At 49.8% G+C, this 22,606-nt stretch overlaps 1 protein-coding gene across 14 annotated transcripts in view; it reads right to left on the reverse strand.

Moving 5' to 3' along the window:
* RIMBP2 (RIMS binding protein 2) overlaps window positions 1-22,606 on the reverse strand; it is a 329,547-nt gene that overhangs the window by 18,205 nt on the left and 288,736 nt on the right. For 8 of the 14 annotated variants that reach the window (XM_055357629.2, XM_055357630.2, XM_031000824.3 and 5 more), the window contains 4 exons: window positions 21,727-22,176; window positions 19,617-19,763; window positions 13,133-13,291; window positions 7,395-7,503 (listed from right to left, as the gene is read on the reverse strand). In XM_055357629.2, coding sequence (XP_055213604.1) covers window positions 7,395-7,503; window positions 13,133-13,291; window positions 19,617-19,763; window positions 21,727-22,176 — 865 coding nt within the window. Of the gene's footprint in view, window positions 1-7,394; window positions 7,504-9,092; window positions 9,810-13,132; window positions 13,292-19,616; window positions 19,764-21,726; window positions 22,177-22,606 lie in introns of all 14 variants that reach the window. The other 6 variants (XM_063694494.1, XM_055357621.2, XM_055357617.2 and 3 more) reach the window with 1 other exon arrangement.

A 22,606-nucleotide genomic window follows, 5' to 3' on the forward strand; every position in this document is an offset into this window, starting at 1 on the left:
AACGTCACTCTGATACCCAAATCTAACAGACACAACAAAAAGAGAAAACTACAGGCTAATATCCCTGATGAACACAGATGCAAAAATCCTCAATAAAATACTAGCAAACTGAATCCAGCAGCACATCAAAAAGACAATTCACCATGATCAAGTAGGCTTTATCCCTCAGATGCAAGATTGGTTCAACATATGCAAATCAATAAATATGATTCACCACATAAACAGAAAACAAAAACCATATGATTATCTGAATAGTGCAGAAAAATCTTGCAATAACATCCAACATCTTTTCATGATTAAAAAAACCCTCAACAATCTAGGCACTGAAAGATGTACCTCAAAAATAGTAAGAGGCATCTGTGACAAACCCATAGCCAATATCATATTGAACAGGCAAAGGCTGGAAGCCTTCACCTTAAGAACTGGAGCAAGGCAAGGATGCCTGCTCTCACCATTCCTGTTCAACACTGGAGTGCTAGCCAGAGGAGTCAGGCAAGAGAAAGAAAGAAAAGGCAGCCATATAGGAAATAAGAAGTCAAATTCTCTCTCTTCACCGATGATAAGGCATCCATATAGGAAATAAGAAGTCAAATTATCTCTCTTCACTGATGATAAGGCATCCATATAGGAAATAAGAAGTCAAATTATCTCTCTTCACCGATGATATGATTCTAAACCTAGAAAACCCTGAAGACTCTGCTAAAAGGCTTCTAAACCAATAGACAATTTCAATAAAATTTCAGGATACAAAATCAATGTATAAAAATCAGTAGCATTTCTATACACCAATAAATTGTTCATGCTGAGAGCCAAATCATGAATGCAATCCCATTGACAATAGCCACACACACACACATGAAATATACAGAATACATCTAACCAAGACACACAGAATGTACCTAACCAAGGAGGTGAAAGATCTCTACAAGGAGAATGACAGAACACTGCTGAGAGAAGTCATAGATCACATGAATGCTAAAATATTCCATGCTCATGGGTTAGAATAAATATCATTAAAGTAGCCATATAGCCCAATGCAACCTACAGATTCAATGCTATTTCTATCAAACTTCCATTGTCATTTTATATAGAATTAGGAAAAACTACTCTAAAATTCATATGGAACCAAAAAAGAGCCCAAATAGCCGAAGTAGTCTTAAGCAAAAGGAACAAATCCGGAGGCATCACATTACCTGACTTCAAACTATACTATAAGGCTACAGTCACTATAATAGCATGGCACTGGTACAAAAACAGACACACAGACTAATGGAACAGAATAGAGAACCAGAAATAAAACCACATGCCTACAACCATCTGATATTTGACAAAGTTGAGAAAAATAAGCAGTGGGGAAAGGACTCCCCATTCAATAAATGCTGCTGGGATAACTGGCTAGTCACATGCAGAAGATTGAAACTGGACTCCTACCTTTTACCATATACAAACATTAACTCAAGATGGGTCAAAGATTTGAAAGTTAAGACCTCAAATTACACAAATACTGCAAGAAAACCTAGGAAATACTATTCTGGACATCAGCCTTGGCAAAGAATTACGACTAAGACCACAAAAACAATTGCCACACGAACAAAAATTAACATGCATGACCTAATTAAAGAACTTCTGCACAGCAAAAGAAACTATCAACAGAGTAAACAACACCCTACAGAATGAGAGAAAATATTTGCAAATTGTGCATCTGACAAAGGTCTAGTGTCCGGAATCTGCAAGGAACTTAAATCAACAAGCAAAAAATGACTCCATTAAAAAGAGCAAAGGACATGAATAGACTTCTCAAAAGATCACATACAAGCAGATAATAAAATATAAATAAAAAATATTAAAAAATGTATAAAAATAAATAAAAATGCTCCACATCACTAATCATCAGAGAAATCCAAGACAAAATCACGATGAGATACCATCTCACACCAGTCAGAATGACGATTAAAAAGTCAAAAAATAGACGTTGGGGTGGCTGCAAAGAAAAGAAACACTTAAAAATGTATATACCATTGGAGGGAACGGAAATTAGTTCAGCCACTGTGGAAAGCAGTTTGGAGATTTCTTGGAGAACTTAGAACTACCATTTGACACAGCAGTGCCATTACTGGATATATACCCAAAGGAAAAGAAGTCGTTTCACCAAAAAGACACAGGCACTCAATATGGTGATCGCAGCACTGTTCACAATAGCAGGGACATGGAATCAACCTAGATGCTCATCAACGTGGACTGAATAAAGATGTGGTGCATATACCACATGGAATGCTATGCAGCCAGAGAAATGAACAAAATCATGTCCTTTGCAGCCACTGGAGGCCATCATCCCAAGCAAATTAACACAAGAACAGAACGCCAGATACCTCATACTCTCACTTATAAGTGGGAGCTAAACATTGGGTCCACACAGACACGAAGATGGGAAGAACAGAAACTGGGGAACACTAGATGGTGAAGGAGGGAGGGGGCAAGGGCCGAGAAACTCCTGACAGGGCGCTATGCTCACTACCTGGATGATGGTATCATTTGTAACCCAAACATCAGCATTCTGCACTATACCCATGTAACAGACCTGCACATGTACCCCAGTGAATCCAAAATAAAAGTTGAAAGTTGATTTTAAAAAAATCAAAACAATTATTTTGGAAATCCTAATACATATGCATATATATACATGTGGATCACTAAACATCATTAGATATATGTGTACATATGTATGGAGAGAGAATTGGGGGGAGAGGGAACTGACAGATAATATTGGTCTGATCATGGGAGGTGGTCTCACAACACCATCAGGGAAGCAAGTGAAAAACATGCCAGCTGGCAGCAGAGAGAGCAGGATTGGGAGAAGCAGCCCAGTGTGAGCTTCTGTCCCAGCACGAGGAACACAGGTGGTGGGACGAGACGACACAGGTATGCAGAAGAGACAGGACAGGTGGTGGAGAAAGAACCAAACCGTTTGGCCTCTTTCACCAGAAAAAATAAAACACGTAGTCTAAAAATAAAAAGCACTTTGGCTGCAGGAAAGGTTGAATTTTAAAATGCAATGAATTGTTTACATTATTGAGATTCACAGTCTTTTTTGAATGCCTAATCTAAAATGTCAGTAATTTCTGCCAGGGAACAAAACTTTTCCACAGCAGCCTTCATTAATTTCTCCAGGCTGTTTTGATTTTGTTGATAGTCCGTGAAAAAACATGACTTTTTTCTAGTTTCAAGTGGTATGTGAGTTCAATAGAATGTGAAGCGCTCCGTGGCCTCTACAACGGGCACAGCTGTGCAGCCCCTTCTCACACCCAGGGATGATGGTGGAGAACAGCTGTGGCTGCATGAGAAGGACGCCGGCTTTCCATTCTGCTGGAGATCTGCTGGAGGAACTTAATGACCATGTCAGTGTGATCTAGTGAATGCAGTTCCAGGTACGGAAAAATGCCAGTGGAGGAGAACCTCTGGCTACAGCATTTTCCAAGCAAGTTCTCAGCACTTCCCAGCTGAGTTTATGTGGCAAGTTTGTGGCATCAAAACGTGCAGAGGGGTCAGGGGCTAAGGTCAGATTCTAGAGAGAGTTCGGGGTGGTCAACATACCCCTTGAAAATCTTTCAGGTCCCTCCTATAGCCTACGTAAGAGTGCGTTTTCTCAGTAGGTGGCTTATACTCAAGGACCATGATCTGTGAAAACATCTTTGTGTCTTCAAGTCCAAACTCACATGGACCATGCAACTGGCCACACCACGGGAGGCATTTAGGCAGATACCCCAACACAGAGCTGCCTGAGGCCAGTCCCCCAACGAAGGCTCCTTCCAGAGAACTGCCCACAATGTCACGTTGTTTTGGGGGGAAGACAGGTGTGGGGTAGAGGTGGGTGGAGCACTTGGAGTTGAACGTATGTGAATAAAACCATGGGTATGCGGTGACTCCACCGTATGTTCTTCCAGAGAGGATGCACTGGATGGGTTATGAGCACCAAACCTTGACAGGGAAAGAGTAGCAGCCTCCCTGGAATGTGTCCATGGAAACTTGGCTTCACTGCAGACTGGACTGGGCAGTTGGGGGTCCCTTGTCCTTGGTGATGGCAGGCGAGACTGAAAGAAGCACTTACCTACAGCTGTCCGTCTGACCCTGGGGGGAGTGGGCACTGCCTCCCATCCTGCTGAGGAAGTGTGCTGGCCCAAGGGGTCTTTGTTAGGAGGAAGGGTGTGCATATCGTGTGGGAGATCAGGGCTCATGCCTGGCCGCCTGGGTGGGCTCCCAAATCCACCGGTGCCATAAGAATAAGCACCGTCTTCTACAGGAGAGAGGTTTCCCTCAGTACCTGGCCCAGACCGACTGCCCTCACTGCTACTGTCCGTTGTAATTTCTATGGAGATAAAGGGAATCATCTATTAAACAGAGTTGACAGCTTTTGATTTTTTTTGTTGCAGGGAAACCTGAAGAAAAGAGCTCCCCTTTTTAAGGGGCAAAGCTTTGTCAATAGAGTTATTAATGTTTTTATTTTTCCTCCCTGGACACAAAGAAAACATGCTGGACTTTCCTCACTTTGTAGGCTCAGTAGCCAAAATAACAAAAAATGGGAGAATACAGAGGAGATATTCAGAGTTGATTCCTAAGAACAGAATCCTCTTGAACGTGGTCCTTCGGTTTTAGAAGAGTGAAGCTACAGGCCTTCTGTCTGACAGGTCAACAACTAGATAAATGCAAAGACCAAAAGTTATAAAGGATAAAAACCAAACCTAATTAAGTATATATTTGAAGACTTCTATCAACGTTGAGGCCTCTTTACGCTAATTATATGGTTTAGAATTTATTAGATATGAAGCTACATAATTTTGTTTTTTAATCATGAAGGACATTTTTTAAATTTTGGAAATCCAGAGAATATTAAAAGTTATATTATTTTTCATTGTAGGTCCACTGCTTATTAAAAATAGGAAGTATATGGTTTACAGACTTAATTTCCTCTGAAAAAGATAAGTAATGCCTTTGAAATATAGATTTCTAAAATATTGTTTTCTAATATTTTCACAAGAAAAATAGAAGTAAATGACAACTAGAGGAATATCCTGTCTGTTCAGCTGTCACTGATGTTCATTTCCCAAAGCTCTTTGCCGAGTCCTCCTCCTCCTCAGGTGGGTGATAAGCACCCTCCACTTCTGTTTCCTTTTGAAACCATAATAGGTGCTGAGATGTGTATTTGTGTGTAAAGTATCTGGTTAGAGTTATTTTATGTGGTGTCCCGGCTTGCTACATGATAAGAAGTCAGCACAATTAAAGCAAACCTATCATAGGTTTGTCAGTTAACTCTTTTCTGAGTTATGTTCAGAGGCTTTTTCCTTGTTAAGGTGTTGACATAGATTTGCTCTTTCACCAATTTAACAAGTGTCCTACTGAAATTAAGACACACATGCAGCCTTTGGAATTCTACGGCTTCAGAAAAATCCAACCAAATTCATCAAAAGTTGTTTCATTTGGGAAGGGTTTTTATGATACCAATAAAACTTTAAAGCTTCTCACTGCTGATGAATGTAGTTTCAAAAAAAAGTCTCAACAATATACAGCCATTTGAAAAGCAATACTGATCTAGGAAAATAGCAAACCAAAGCGGAGACAAAAAATAATTATTTAAGCCAATATTGAGTCTAAGTCCAAGCAACAAGACAACCCAGGACAGTAGATTTAAACCAGACTCTGACAGCGAGGGTCACCCTGGCAAGACTGCAGGCCCAGGATTGGTTTTCTTTGGCTTCCTGGCTCAAGTGCTGATTTGTCACAGCACAATTTTCAGTTCTCAGTCCTAGGAGATTGGAGTAGAAGACCCACCATGCCTCTTCCAAAGGACGTCCTTTCTGAGCGCCCACAGCACTAACTTTTCAGCGGCTACACCATCCCCAGGTCACTTCCTGAGCAATGCTTGCAGTCTTCACTCATTAAAGTTACAATCAAATGAAGATTCGAAAACTCACCCTAACCACAGAGAGAGAATGAGAGCCTTGAACAGGGGGATTGGCCTTTTCCCCACCTCGTTTCTCAAGACAGGACATCTCGGACAGGTCATTTAACATGAAAGCCAGGAGAACCGATTTATTAAGCTCCATAGTTCCTCCAGAGGGAATGACACACAAATTGAATGAAGATTTGAGAGACACACACTAGGTTTAGAATACCCGAAAGGAATCTGGGCTCCACTAACCCTGCTAGTTGATCTGTAATAAGTGCCATCAATGTTCTGTGAGCCTGACTGCATCTTTTATTATTCAGTTAACTGAAAATACCGTTTCCTAAGGATCTTTAACATTGCATGAAATTTTTACCGGTTAAACATAAAAACAATCTAAAAGCTGTAAAGATGGAAAAGGAATTTTTTTCTTATTGTTTGAATTGTACAAGGAAGAAAAAGTCTGGCAGGACACAATTTCAAAGAATCTGTTTTGCTTTATGAAGCCTTTCTTCATTTTGAATTGATGGAAAAGACCAATGGCCTTTTAAACTTCAGCTATTTCAATGAGATTCCAGGTGGCTTTTCAGTGGCCTAGACTATCCAGAAGTTATCCTCCTTGAGCCCTGTCATGCCAAACCAAGACGGTTTCTCCTCATCTATTTCTGCTGTATCAAGAGTTCTCCCTGCATTTTGTGTGTGTGTGTGTGTGTGTGTGTGTGTGTTTTCATAGAAGCCTGGTTCCTCTGTGCTGATGACCAGCTTCCATTATCTTGTGCATAATACTTTTTGGAATTCTCCTTGCCATGATTGATTCCAATAATAGAAGTATCCCCCTCCATGGATTGATTAGGATGACTAAAACGATAGCTTTCAGCATGGCTGGCTGAATTCCAAAAAGTCAGGAAGAGAATGGAAATGGAATGCCAGATGATGACTCATGAGCAAGGGAGGTGCCCAGATGGATGTGGGGAGCGCACATTTCAGGGGCACACTCAGCTGCACGGTGTCCCCCAGGATTTAGCTCTGCTGCCAGCATGTCTTCTGCAGACAGGCAGCATTCCCTCGGGTGGGGCTCACAGACCCCTGAGGCACACTGACATCCAGCTTCTGCACCTGCCATGGACTCTGACCCTGAGTGTCCCAGGGAGCCCATGCCAGGATGAGGGAGGTGACACAAAGTGGTCCCCCCTTCAGTGCTTACCCTGTGAAGCTCTCCAGGAAAAAATCAGCTGGGAGAACATGGATGTAGAAGGCCAATTTGATATTTCAAGAATACTTACAAATAGCTTTCATTTATCATGTTGTGCTGTTCCTGCCGTCTTTTTGCCATGAATAACAGTGTTCTTTGCTTAGCGGAAAATGCTACTCCTAAAGTTTTGTTCATGCTTAGATGGAGTGAGCAGCCACATGCTCCGCGGCTGAAAGACACAACAGCGATGATGGGGCCACTAACCGATGGATGGGACTGTCACGGGCCGGGACCTCTGAGGACCAGCGCTGCCACGGGGAAACCTCCGGCCCATGTGATCCACCCGTCCTGCAGAGGCTGGGTTCCCTAAAATCTAAAGACAAAACAACAACAAAGTCGTAAGTCTCGCCAGCATTGGGAACTGAAGAATTCAGTTAGCCAAATCAAGTGGGTTGAGAAGCAGAATCTCTAAAGGCAACTAAACTTAGCTTTTAACTGAAAGGTTAGCTGAATGGCCTGGGAGAGAACAAAGCCGCGCACCAGCACCCCACTGTCTACTTGGAGCCGCTGCTGGGCGCATGGTGGGGTGAGGGCAAAAATAATTCCTTGTGGGGGGGTCTCTTTTGGTTGCTGCTGCTGGTGCTGAAGACAAATGTTTTGGGGCCAAAGAGACAATGGCTTGAATACATGCCACCCCACCTTGGCTCCTTGGAGCACTTGAGTCCCTCCTAGTCTCCACATGCCCCCCTCCCAGCTGTCACAAAAGTGGGGAAGATGTTGCAGTTCCTCCTGTCCTGCTTGGATAAAAGTCGTATGTGAGGTTTCAAAAAACTGAAAGACGGAAGTTTCTGCATTTTATCAGCTTCAAAACTCAACATTCTACTCCTAATCTGAAAATGCTGGTAACATTCTAGGACTCAGACGGGTCTCCTTTCTGGCTAAGTTCACCTCTAAATTCACCTTTAGATCAGGGTTAGGATTGATTAAAGACAATCACAGCAAAACCTTCTTCTTGCTAGTAAGTAAATGGAGTGAGGAAGTTCTCAGGAACACAGGCATGAATGGTGGGAAGGAAGTCTGGGGATGAGGCGTGTCTGCTGCAGAACCTGTGGCAGGGCACGGGAGGCTGCGGGCTGCCGTGGGCGGCTGAGTCACCGAGGCACGGATCTCGCACCTCTCCTGGGTGGGCCCATCGCAAGCACACGGCCTCAGACCCAAGGCCTGGCGCCATGTGGATGGCTCACCTGTGTTTTCAATGAAAAGGTCAGCATGACAGGAGCAAATGTTCTGAAAAGAGGACACAATATAGAGATGAATGAAGCCTTCAATGAATCCCTATGCTCAAAACCAACAGCAAGCCCAGACGGCAGGGCCGGCAGGGAGAAGGCTGATCATGGAAAATTTGTTCTGGAAACTGTGGGCACAGAAAAGAAATGGGAAAAAAACAAGAACTTTGGAAACAATATGCAAAAAAAAAAAATAGATTTCTTCAATCATTTTTGTTTGTTTGTTTGTTTTTTTTTTTTGGTTATAAATGTCAGAAAGCAATGAAAAAAACTCCAAAATAACAAGGAAAAAAAAACCCTCGACAATACTAGTAGTCATAAATAAATCCCTAAGGATCCCTGTGAACACAAACATGTTGCAAAACTTTCAGATAATCACACTTCAGCTAACCCTTAATTAAAATTTAGATTCAGTTGTCCTTTAATTCAAGCAGCCATACTCATTACTGATTCTGGGGGGTGGAAATCATTACTCTAAGCAAAGTAAAGAAATCTTCAGCATGGTCAAAAGGTTGGGAAGCAAATGGGACTTGAGAAATCAAAAATGCAGGGAAAACGATAGACAGCCAGCAAGAGAGTCCCCAGGGATGGACACCAGAACAAACAGAAAACCAGTGAAAGGATGGAACAGATTGGTTTGGCAAGTGGCTGTGAAAAGGAAGTTTAGGTCACACACCGGGGGGCCTTGTGCAACTCTGGGAGGTGCCTTTGCGTGGGGGGCAGCTGCCCTACTGTCGGGCATGGTTATGCTTTTCTTCCAGACACCCCGAAAATCTTGGTGCTCGGTGGGCTCGCCCCAGCCGTGCTTCCTGGGGGGCAGCCTCTCCAGGCCGGGCTGGGGGTCATCGTTCCTGAGGAGGCCACCAGGGCCCACCTGCTCCCCAAAGTCCTCCTCCACGCTGCTCTGCCGGGTCAGCGTCCGCCGCCGGGCCAGCAGCGGCCTCAGGCCCCTCCTGCAGGGACAGTGGCCAGGGCCTGGGCTGCACGCGGCCACGCTGTTTCCGAAGCCAAACCGCGACTCGTCCTCTTCACTCCCACAGTCCAGGCCGCTGTCCGGGCTCCGGGTGGCCGAGCGGCTGAACCGACAGCCCCTGTCTTCCAGAAGGAAGTCCTCCACGTGGGGGACGGCCCCGGAGCCCCTGTGCTTCACCGGGAACCAGGAGCCCCGAGGGGCCTCGTCGCCCCTGTAGGGCCTGCCGGGCCTGGGCTCTCTGGCCAGCCCCGTCCTGGCCCTGGGGGACGGCCCTGCACCCTGCTTGTGCAGCAGCCCACAGCACTCTCCGTCCTCTTCCGCTACTTCGGGGATACTGAAAAGTCTCTTCCTGTGGGGCTGGTGGGGAAGCTCGGGCTGCTCCCAGAAAGTGCCTTCCGAGGTCCTATGCTCAGTGCAGTCCTTACGGGGTGGTGTGTCAAGAACAGGCGCGGGAAAGAGTGTGTGGTCAGCATGAAGTGGGGGCCAGGGGAGGAAAGAAAATACAGACAGAATTAGTCCTGGAGGCAGCGAGCAGGGGAAGCATGCGTCTACTCAAGCCGGGGGCATGCCGTGGAGGGCTCTGCAATGAAAACAGAATGGGTTACGGGGCTGGGGCGGGGTGGAGGCTGAGGCAGAGCACACGCAGAGCCAGCGGGCCGGGCAGGAGCCAGCACCATGCATCCAGCCAAGGAGAGGGCAGGTGAGATCCCGGCGGCACATCAGGCCCCACAGTGCCCGCGGTACCGCTGCTGTAGACGGTAGGTGTGGCCACGGTGCCAGGGGAGACTGCCTGGGGGCTACATCCTCAGAAACCCTGAGGGCAGCTGCCACTGGAGGCCGAGTGTGACTGGAGACAGTTCACCAGACACGGAGCCTGACCCGTCCCTGTCCATCCACTGGGCCCACTTCCCTTCCAGCGCTTGGCACCCTCTGCAGGACTTTCTAGTTAGGCCGATGTGTCACCCTTCTCCCTGCTAAGATACAAGCTGCGTGAAAGCACGCCATCCCCGGCCCCACCAACAGCGCCCGCACACCATCGTGCAGAGTCTGTGTCAGCAAAGGACTGGGGTCCGCCTGTCTCCTCTGCATCCTGCATCCTGCATCAAGTCCCTGAGAGCCACACTTGAGCCATCACGGTCTCTAGTGGGTGGCACGGAGCTGGCCACACCAGGAGCTGCCTAACCAGTGTCCATGGCTCTTATACTGCCCGTCTGCACGTCATCACTCTCTGCCGGGAACAGCCCTCAACTCACCCTCTACCCAAAGAGCATGAAGGACTCGTGACTGGTCTCTCCTTCAAGGGGGCTTGGCTGACCGCCCAGGCAAAGCGTGCCCCTGGGTCCTGGCCGTCGGCCCTCGGGATGCTCAGTAGAGATGAGCCACATGGGCACGGAACAGGGCCACTTGTCTGTCCCCCCTCTTGCTGTGGGCCCCTTGATCTTGGGGACCTTGTTGGATTTGCCTAACACAGGGTCTGCCACGGGCCTGGGACTTGCCACAAGCCAGGTGAGGAGGCATCGGGGCACACACTGTGCAGCTGATAGCTCTCTCCCTTCCCTTTGCAGATTCGGGAGCACATCAGCTAATATTGGAGCGAATAAGGACATCGAAAACAAACCATCCTTAGAGGACAGGGATGGCAACCCCAGGCACTTTCCAAGGCAGGCGGGAATGAGTGAATCAGGCCAGCAGGGGCCAAACACCTGCCGTGCCCATCAGGGCTCCGGCTCCGCTACAGCTCCTCACTGCCACGTGAGAACGTGTGCGCTGAGTGGCCAGATCTCTGTACCACATCTTGTAATTTCTAAGAGAACCCAGAAATCCAGACCTGCCAACATGATTTCTATTTTTTTTTTTTTTTTGAGACAGCGTCTCACTCTATTGCCCAGGCTGGAGTGCAATGGCACAATCTCAGCTCACTGCAACTTCTGCCTCCCAGGTTCAAGTGATTCTCCTGCCTCAGCCTCCCGAATAGCTGGGATTACAGGCGCGCGCCACCACGCCCAGCTAATTTTTGTATTTTTAGTAGAGACGGGGTTTCACCATGTTGGTAAGGATGTTCTCAATCTCTTGACCTCATGATCTGCCCTCCTCGGCCTCCCAAAGTGCTGGGATTACAGGCGTGAGCCACCGAGCCCAGCCTCCTACATGATTTCTAAAACCAGACAACACCTTGTGGATGGGAGAGGGAGGCTGCTGCCATCCTGGCCGAGCCCCAGCCCCGGCGATCCCCCTGTTGCTAAGAGGTGGAGGGAGTGGGGCTGTGCCTGTGGGGGTGGGGCTTAGCCCAGGAACTTTATGATGAACTTGCTTGACCCTGGGCCACCTTCTGAGGAGAGAAGGTGACATTATTTCTCTACTAAGCAATTCCCAGGCTCTTTCTCCATCAAAACGAAAGGCATCAGGGGGCATGGGAAGACCAGCTGCCTGCCTCACCGGGCCTGACTCATGGGCACTTTTTCGGAGCTCCTGGCTCTGGGGCACACAGAGGGGTCGTGGGGTCAGACTGGACCACTCCGCAAAGGCCAGTGTGAACCTGCTCCGTGGTGTCACCTGGGAGCGGGGACGGAGGAGCTGCCGGGGATAGCACGTGCTGCACCATGCAGGGTTTGCATAGGGATCTGGCATGTTCTTTGGTGACAGGACATCCCCCAAGGCCCTGCCAGGGGCCTTTGCCAGGAGAACATAAGTCAGTCTTGTCTATGCAAGTAGGCACCGAGTTGGCAGGCCAGATTTGGATGAGTCTTCTGTCCACCATTCAAAATGCACGCCCTCTGTTCCTGGAGAAAGCGGTGCTGGGAAGCTTCGTCCCGGGGGGTTTCCTCTCCAAGGCCTTTTTCGTTTGGAAAAGCCACAAAGCTCCTACCAATGGCTTGCCTTTGTCTGTCTCCCCATTAGGTTGGGACCTGCAGAGGGCACCCCTTAGCCTAGCACAGGGCCTGGTGCATAGAGCTGGTCATCCCGCACTGCCCTGCAGAGCACATGAACGCGGGAGTCGGACGCACTGGCCAGCGACCGCAGCAGCAATGACAAACATCTCCCCAAGGCCAGGACCGAGGGGAAACCACGTGGATGGGAAACCCACCCTCCTTGGCTCTAGGGTGCCTCGAGCTCAATATTCCTGCAGGTAACGGCCCGTCGACCCCTTGCTGATGGCCTCTGCCAGAGCAGAAGGGAGAGGGTCTAGCGGGAGATGGTCTGAGCAGGTGCATGGAGCCTCCAGCCTGTCTTTGAGGCCGGTGTGATCAGATGTGGGACACCCATCTCCTCCGACCTCACTGTGCTTGACCCCTGCCCACCCCCAGGCAGGGCCACCATAGTGCCCTCCTTTAAGGAGCTCCCTGCTGACCACACCATCCTGGCCTCCGCTTTACATTTAGAGGTTGATGCACGCTCTCTCGGCTGCCGATTCTCTCGAGATGAGACTTAAGGCTGTGGAGGGGGGTCTTCTTTGTTCTATTCCTCCCACTTCAGTTCCTGGCACAGAGCTGGGTGCCCCCCGGAGGGTGCCAAATAGGTTCCTCTAAACTCCTTTACCCAGACCTTTTGGCCAAGAGCAAGACAGGAGTGTAGGTAATTCCCAAATGCAGATTCAATAGTGAGAAAGAAGCGAATCCAAATCCGAGGGCTACTGGTTGTAGGGCAAGGCCCCTCTGGAGCCTGCCTCACCAGCCCCAGCAAAGGGACGTGGATGGAGCTACTCTGGGGACGGAGTGCAGGGTCCCCCTTCCCCAGCCACTCACCTTGAGGGCATTGTGGGACGTGCCGCTGGGCCGCCTCCTTCCCCCGTCTTCCAGCTGCATTTCAGAATACAGCTCCTCCTCGTCCTCCTCCATGATGTCTGAGAGGTCAGACCCCCGGCTGCTCTCTGTGTGGTACTCGTCTCCATGGCAACAGTGCGGCTGGGGGCCAAGAAAAGGGGCTACTGAGCGGGTGGCTCCTCCCGCATCCTACAAGAGGCCAGATTGAGCTTGCCAACCCTTTCCCTGCTTCGCTGACTCGCGGGGCTCACAGGCCTAGAGACGGGCACAGGGTGTGTGTTACACGTTCTGGAAAGTGAGGCTGGAGAGACGACACACCCACTCTCTCTGTTGAAGTGGCACAGATGGGATCAGCGCAGGTCTCTCAGGTCCGACAGGTACAGAAACACCGGAGCTCTGGACAAGATAGAAAACCCACTGGGGCTTACAAGACACGCGGGCAGAATGTCCATTTCTGGGCACCCTCAGCTTCTCCAACTTATTGGCTGGACAAAGGCTCCAAACTCTGGTGACGGTGGGGATCAGTGCACACCAGGTGTACACTGGATCCAGCATTGTATCAGAGGGGCAGGGGAATAGTGGTAAGGTGAGGTGTATATGTACCATAAAAAGACACTTAGGCGGGGCGCAGTGGCTCACGCCTGTAATCCCAGGACTTTGGGAGGCCGAGGTGGGCAGATCACAAGGTCAGGAGATTGAGACCATCCTGGCTAACACAGTGAAAACCCATCTCTACTAAAAATGGAAAAAATTAGCCGGGTGTGGTGGCGGGCGCCTGTAGTCCCAGCTACTCGGGAGGCTGAGGCAGGAGAATGGTGTGAACCCGGGAGGCGGAGCTTGCAGTGAGCCAAGATTGCCCCACTGCAATCCAGCCTGGGTGACAGAGCGAGACTCCATCTCAAAAAACAAACAAAACAAAAGACACTTAGGTTTTTAAAACATGCCACGTTGTCTAACACACACGCACAGACATTGGCAGACAGCCTGGCATGGCAGGAGGTGGAGCCGCCGCACAGACTGTGTGCTTACTCCGGGCCCAGCTCAGCCTCAGCATGAGACGAAGATTGTGCAGATAGTAGGGGCACTGGGTGGAGGCTGCGGACAGCAGAAAGGCAGAAAGGCTTCAACAAAAACGTGTGTTTAAATGAAGAGGCTACCTGGTAACATGCCAGCTTGGAGACAGCGACAGCCCTGGTGGTCTCTCCCAGTGATGGTGCCAGCAGCAGCCGCTGGGTTTCCACTCACAGAGAAAGCACCTAGTCACGTGGTAACGGTATTCAAAGCAAAGTAAACCTTCGACAACTCGAACTACACGTTCTGATGCACTCAGATTGATGAATGTAATACATCCATAAAGATATTCTGTTTTTGCTACATGGTATCGATTAAGAACAGTTTATTTTGCAGGGGTGTGGCAAGACAAAGGTATTCAATAGCATTCTGTGACGTATTTATCTAAAAAAAAAATCTGGTTTCAATTACTAACTCAGATGAAGATGTGTATGCATTGGCGTCACGGTCAGTTCCTGGCCTGCTGAGGGAGGCTGCGTGGGGCTGCAGGTGGAAGGTTCCCTGCCCCAAGCCTGTGAGAGGGAGGACAGGAAGGGCCTCGGCCGGGCAGTCTGCAACACCAGCCTCTCAGCTGCGCCAGCCCTAATGCTTCCAACCAGCCTCCAAGCAGAAGGCACGAAAGCGAACTGGGTTTAAATGGATTTAAACGGTGAGACTGGGTCTAATGAGGCCCTCCCAAGGCCTCCGGGGAGGGACTGCCTGCACCACCGCACAGTCTCACTTTATTCAACCCCAGCAGTGAGCTAGGGGTCAACTCCTGGGACGGAAGGAGGTGTCTGGCATTCGCCAGATGCTTGAGGTCAGCCCTCTCTCCATTCTTGGAATAGTGTTCTAAGCAAAGGTCACCAGCGTTTCAGTGAGATGTCTAGTGACTGGCTGAAGGCGCTCGGCAAGTAAATGACAGGGCTGGGACCAGGGTCCAGGTCTGCCCTTGCCTCTGCTGACAGAGAACATGACCTTAGACACTCTACTTGGCGGGTGCCTTCTCCTAGGGGGACATGCAGCTTTACCCTCCAGTCCTCAGTGGAGAATGCCAGCAGGCAGATGGCCCTCCCTGGGGATAGGGGAGGTGCTGAGAGCCCCGCATCCAGCAGGAGGCCTGTGGCTATAAATTTCACTTATAAAGAGGCTGAGGTAAAGCCTCCACGAGACAGGATTTGGATCATCACTATAGCAAACTTCAGTCTTATCACTTGGCAAACCACCTTTTCTCTCGCCAAATTAAAAATCACAAATTCCTCTTAAAAGTCTCTTTCCTTAGATTTAATAAGGGTACAGACTTTTGGTTACACGTGGAGCAGGTTCTGGGGGCCTAGTGTTCAGCATGGGCAATGACGGATGTACTAATTAACTTGACTGGGACGGTCTTTTTTTTTTTTTTTTGAGATGGAGTCTCACCCTGTTGCCCAGACTGGAGTGTGGTATCACCATCTCGGTTCACTACAACCTCCACCTCCCAGGTTCAAGCAATTCTCGTGCCTCAGCCTCCTGAGTAGCTGGGATTACAGGCACCTGCCACCACGCCCAGCTAATTTTTATATTTTTAGTGGAGACAGGGTTTCACCATGTTGGCCTGGCTGGTCTCAAACTCCTGACCTCAAGTGATCCACCCGCCTTGGCCTCCCAAAGTGCTGGGAATACAGGCTTGAGCCACCACACTCAGCCATGCTGACAGTCTTTACACAATGTGTACCCACATCCAGTCATCAAGACGTACACCTGGAACATAGACAATCTTTGTCAATGAAATACTTTTAAAAATAGATAACTAAAGATATTATTTATTGGTACAGTGAGCATTTCTCATTGTGGACTTAATGAAAATGCATTTGTAATATTAGGAGAATGGAGGTGATTTTTTCAGAGCAAATGTCCCAGCTACTCTCAGCCTCCCTTCTTTCATTCATTCATTCAACAAACATTCATTGAGCACCTACTATGTGTGAAATGCTAGAGATACCGTCGTCAACCAAAAGTGGAGGCTTCCACCCACTAGAACATCAGTGTCTTGGAGCAGATGGGATAGCACCAGGGGGTAAGGGCTCATGTGACGGGGCGGGCAGCATGGGGAAGCGGATGGTCAGGGAACGCTTCCCGGGTTGTAAAACTGGCAGTCTGTGCACCAGCTCAACTTCAGTCACTCCCTACCACTGTCATGATGCGTCACCTAGCCAGACGCCATCTGTATGATTAATGAATGTATTCTTTGAATTGAATCAATATTTAATGTTACTTTTAAAGAAAATATCTCAACTGTAAATGGAAAATAAGTATCACTTGTCATCTAAATGAATACAACATAAAACAATGCTGCTAAATATTAACGCTTTTTAAATTTTAATAGAAACAGACCTGTTTGCTCTGTTAAAAAACAAAACAAGCAGGAAAACGTGTTAATAGCATGCTTGGCCAAACAGACTTCCTCTGCAGTCTCATCAGAAGGAGTGGGAGGCCCTCGGAAGTGCAGAGCTGTGTTTCTGCCGCCGTGTTTCTACTCTTCTCTAGAAAAGTCATCTCTTATAGCAGGTGTGGTCATCCAGAGCTGGGCGTCAGCACTGGTGGCCACCAGCCACGTGTGGCTGTTTACATGTAAACTAATTAGAATGTAAACTAATCTGGAACTAATTTTATAGAAGTAAAAATTCAGGGCCTCAGTCACACTCAGCCCCAGGTGGCCACATGTCAAGGGCTCTGGGGCCACCTGGGGCTGTGGCTGCCATAAGACAGCGCTGAATGCCAATCTCAAAAACCAGTGGGGGTGTGGGTCCTACACCCAGAGAACAAGTGCTCCAGCCTTTCCTCCGGGTTTGTAACCTGAGCAGATTGCAGGGAAGGTAATGATTCACTCCCGGATAGGTGGGGAGAACATGGCACATGGGGAAAGGCATGGAAACAGGTCTTCAGGCCTCGGTTCAATCTAATTCCAGCTCTGTTAGAAGACCATCTGTGTAACCACGGACAAAAATTCTCAATTCTGTGGGCCTCAGTTTCCCTGTATACATAAAATAAGAGCTTACGTTTACTGAGCACTTACTACTTGCCTGTTGTGTTTTGCGTGTCATGTAATACACAGAAAGCCTCATAAAACCTGTGCTATCGTGGCAGGTGTTGCTGGCTCGACATTTGCTATGGACTAAGTTGTATTTCCCCACCCCGCCCTATTCAGAAGTTGAAACCTTAACCACCAATGTGACTTTATTTGGAGATGAGCTATTTAAAGAGGTGATTAAGATTAAATGACATCATGATGGTAGGATCCTAATCCAATAGGACTATTTTCCTTATAAAAAGAGGACAAGATACTAGGGATGTACAGAGAAAAGGCCACGTGAGGACTCAGGGAGAAGGCACCATCTGCAGGCCTGGGGGAGGCCTCAGGGGAAACCAGCCCTGCTGGTGCCTCAGCCCTGGACTTCCAGCCCCCAGCACTGTGAGAAACAGACTTCTGTTGTTTGAGCCACCTGATCTATGGTATTCTGTGATGGCAGCCCCAGCAGATGAGTACAACAGTCAACAGAAATCCTATCTCGAGAACTCACCCAGGGCCCAGCACCAAGAAAATGAATCATCTGTGACCCAAGAGACCAAAACAAATACCTCTTTCTCAACTGAGACGGCCCCTAAGGTTAGGGAAATAAAAGGTACCTGGGGCAGAGGGGTCAAGGCCTGGCTGGCATGGCTGCTCTGTAAATTCCTATGCTGCAAGAAAACCCACACTCTTGCTAAACTCCAGAACAACAGGCGCTATGGGACTCCTCCTAACTCTCATTTACAACCCAGACCACGCAACTCCAACTGGGCAGAGGACTGGCCTTACACACACTCTTTTCTGATAAGCGACTGTAGACATTAAGCCAGTTTCAGCTTAAAGAGGCTTAAGCCCATTTTAGCTTAGGCTTTGAGTCATGGGGTTTACCTTTTGGTGGAAAGGGCCAATTCCACCTCATTCTAACACTAAAAGGCCACCCCATGTGCGGTGCACACAGAGGATGCTACAGATATGTCTACTCACTGCATGTGCGTGTGACTCCTCTCGGATGGATGCACAGCTTTTCCCCAACCTGAATGCATATGGTTCTGTGTAATGTGGACCCTGTGAGGCATAAAAATCACCCTGCCCTTCCCTCTTCAGAGACAGCACCCTCAGCACACGCCAGAGCCTCTCTCTTCCTGGTCTGCAAACTGATGTCACCAATAAAGCTCTCCTTTCTACCACTGAGCCTTCCTGGTGGGCTTTCGGATGACACATCAGTGATAAGCCATTCATTGGAAGCCAGTTCCTGCCTGGGTGGCAGCCATGTGACCGCAGTCTGCTCAGTGAGATGTCATAGAAAGTCTGACTGGAAGGAAGTCTGGCTTCCGTCCATCCCTTTTTTCCTTCTTGGGGTGTTCTCATAGGATGGTGTGATTATTGGAGCTATGGCAGCCACTTTGTAACCACGAGAGAAAGGCGAAGAGAATGGACGAGACGGAGCTCAGACCCCTGACACACTGAGAGCCAAAAATCCACCTTGCAGCCTCTACTGCAGACTCCCTGTGATGTGGGGTAATTAAACGACTTTGTTGTCTTAGCCGTGATTAGTTGGGCATTCCGTTTCTGAACGATTTGGATCTTCCAGATGAAGAACGTCATGGCTGGAGGAGTCGGGGGACTTGCTCACCTGTGGTCTGTAACCAGCCGGGACATAAACCCAGGCCTGAGAGATGCCAGTCCCCCTCTCCGGGTATGGGGCTGTTTTGCTGTGGGAGTGGGTTCAGAGGATACTGTGTGATCTGATAACTGCAGCGTCTTCGAGCTCCCACTATTTAGCATTGCCCAGGCCCTCGGTTATTTCCAGTCCCTGCTGTTGTCCAAGTTTTGTTCTTTACAGCATCTGAGGGCATTTCCATTAGAGTATGCACGATCGGAAATTAGACAGAAACCCCAAACTGGCTGAATGTCTTCCTCATGAGCCCAGCTCTGCCGTTTTGCTGTTCTGAAGGACGAACACTGACTGTGTTATTTTTGGCTCCCATGATGCCTCCCTAGCACACAGATGGCCAACAAACGTCTGCCCAGTTAACGGAGGTGAATGAGCGAATGAGCTCAGTTCTGCCTGAACTGAGCCTAACCCTACCCAGACCTGCAAAACCACCCCTATGACCGAATACCAGGATGGTGCAGCGGGGGAGGGTGGAAGCCCTGCACTTCGACTTTTTCAATTATCCCCAATGAGGGTATATGACAGGCATCATTAAACATAAACTTCAGAAATCTAGCATGACTTAGGGCCCCAGCTGGGCGTCTCCATCTCTCTCAGGGACCCAAGGGTAGCGGGGAAAGTGCCCATGTCTCTTGATCTCCACAGGGCCTGCGCCCACCAGGAGGATGGTGTGGGGCCCGGCCCGCTCTCACCTGCTTGCCAAGTTCAGAGCCTTTCAGGAAGTCGTCCACCGAGGCGCCCCTCCTCTTGAAGTCTGGAGAGTCATAGGCGTCCTCCTCATCCGAGGCGGCGTACTGCCCCGTGCTGCTTCTCTCTAGGAAGACGCTCCTTTTCTCTAACTTGGAAAGAGAAAGGAGGCACACGGGTGAGGCAGGGCCACCTTCAGCTACGCTCAGCCCCACCTGCATTCACCAAACCTTCAGCCCCTCAGAGCCTGGCCAGGCACCCCCCACACAGTGCTTTGGGCCCAGCTCTGCTGCCCTCTGGCTGCCCCAGTCCCACCAGAATCTTTTTTTTTTTTTTTGAGACAGAGTCTCACTCTGTCGCCCAGGCTGGAGTGCAGTGGCGTGATCATAGCTCACTGAAACCTCTGTCTCCCAGGTTCAAGCAGTTCTCCTGCCACAGCCTCCCGAGTAGCTGGGACTACAAGCATGCACCACCACGCCTGGCTAAGTTTTGTATTTTTAGTAGAGACAGGGTTTCACTGTTGGTCAGGCTGGTCTCAAACTCCTGAGCTCAGGTGATCCGCCCGCCTCGGCCTCCCAAACTACTGGGATTACAGGCATGAGCCACCGCGTCCAGCCTCTTTTTAACCTTTGAGGTAACATTTGGATACACAGATGACCCCTCATTCCCTCCATTGGTCTCCTCTGCCCAGCTTTTATTAATACTTTGATCGATTCACATTTGTCTGAAACATAGGACTTGGAAGTATTTGCTTTCTCTCCCGCCCCAGGCTTCCCGGCCTTCACAGCCTTCTTGGGGACCTGGAGCAGGAGTGGAGCCGCATCCCACAGGGCAGCTGCTACCCCGTCCTGCCCACGGCCTCCCCAGAAGCACCACCTCCCAAGCTCAGGGCTTGGGCTCCTGCCTGTGAACCAATCAGAGCCATGGTGAATTCACATATTCTGAAGGGTTTCCTTTATAGAAAGGCCACAAATTCATGTTTAGTACTTTTATTAGTGGCCAATATCGAACGAATTAGCAAATTTCACAGAAAATTTCCAGTTTTTCAGGAGGTGCTGAGGCGCTGCCGGGGCAGCCCCACTCAGGAGGACAGGGTGGGGGCGGAAGGTAGCTCCCTGCCCAGTGTCACCATCGTCCTTTCTGTCCTCCTAGATGCACCTGAGCTGCTCAGCACTGACCTCTCAGAGTGCGTGCCCCACCTCGGTTTCCCTGGCGTGGCCCCCAGCCCAGAGGAACACTCACAGGAGGACAGTGCAGGGTCCCGGTGAGACCCCACAGGCTGACCCAGCAGGGCCGAGGGTCCTGACCAGGGCTGTGCTGCCACCTCAGGTGGAAACGGGCTCCACACAACAGGAGAGATGAGAGCGGGTTCTGGGTGGGGACGCGGGCACACAGTCTGGCGCCCAGCCCCACATCTCTTCCCCTAGCCCTGCATGGGGGGCATTACTCTGCAGGTGATTTCTCAAAAACGCACGTCCCGTTGTGTGTATCATCCAGAACATGCCCTACCACAATCCACATGCTCTCTCCTGGACCCAGAAAAGTTCAGTTAGTAGGCATGCAAATATGTATGCAGGGGTCTGTATGTCCGTATGCGTTTCTACACATAGGTACAGATGTATGTATATACATGAGGGTGCATACAGATACGTGTATCTATGGGTGCATGTCCATATATGTATAGACACATATGTGCATGTGTGTGTATATATTTACATGCACACACACACAGAACCTAGGACTCTGCAGCCAGCAAAACCAGGAAGAGCCTGGTTCAGGAAAGTGGGTCCTGGCCAACTTCCACTGGGCAACTCTCAGACCCCTTGTCGCACACCAAGGCCATGTCTGGATTCTTCTGAGCCTGCTTTCTAAGCCAGGCAAGTGCCTGGCATTTCCTTAGTTATGTGGCTACATATTAGCAAATAAAAAACACCGTTTAACTCAGTCAGGATCAGGCACATGACAGAGTCCACCAGCAAAGCTGTGGGCTGAGCGTGGCCCCCCTCCCTGCAAGCTGGGATGCGGGTCCCCCTCCATGGGCTGGGGAGATTACAGGGCCCCGTCCCGTGGGGTTTGGGGACTGAGGAGCCACCGAGGCGGGAGCCCCAGCCTTACCCTGCTGCTCTCAGCCACCCTCTGCGCGGCCTCCCGGGCCATGGCCTTGGCGACGGTGGTGGACACTGGGGTGCCCTGTGGCTGCGGCAGGATGCGGCTGGGTGAGGGCGACCGCCTTCCGGGGCCCACGGGCGGCTCCAGCATGTGCCCATGCACAGGGCCAGGTGCACGGCTCTGCTCCCAGGCCTCATCCATCCTGGCGTGGGGACCCAGGTGCTCGTCTTTGGTTTCGGGGACTCCAGAACTTGCTAATGGCTTTGATTGGGGTGCAGGTCTCGGGTGGGGGGTAGGAGGCACCAGGAGCTCGGGGGGAACGGCAGCAACTGCAGAGTCCACGGACTCGCCCTGGGCGGAGAGGGTCCGCACGGTCACGCCCTTGGCCTCCAGGCTCCGCAGCCGCACAAGCTCCACGGCCGTGCTGTCTGCCGTGGGGAAGATGACTTCAGCCACCTGTGGACAAGCAGAGCTGGCTCGCGGGCTGCCCGAGGTGAGCCCCACGGTCCTGCAATGGGGAGCCGGCCAGTCCTCTGCCCAGAGGCCAGGTGCAAAGGATCATGCCCAGCGACCTCTGACTCCAACCACCCACCAGGTATGGAAGCTCCAGGAAGTCTTGCGGGGAGGGGGCGGGGCAGGTTCACAGATCTCAGGCCCCAGGACCCAATCAGTGGTAGAGGGTTCCGTCAGGCCAGTGACGTCAACCGTTTATCTCCCGTCCTCTGGACCCATTCTGAGTAGATGCAGGGGCCAGAGAGGGGAGTGAGTGTCAGGTTTATTACCACCACAGCTGGAGGGAAGAGAGGGGCTCAGGCAGAGGCCAACATGGGCTTCCGACTGCTGGGAGAGAACAGGGCTGAGGGCCTCCTCTGCAGGGGTCAGGTCC

Source organism: Gorilla gorilla, chromosome 10, assembly GCF_029281585.2.
Source record: "Gorilla gorilla gorilla isolate KB3781 chromosome 10, NHGRI_mGorGor1-v2.1_pri, whole genome shotgun sequence".
Lineage (NCBI taxonomy): Eukaryota > Metazoa > Chordata > Mammalia > Primates > Hominidae > Gorilla > Gorilla gorilla.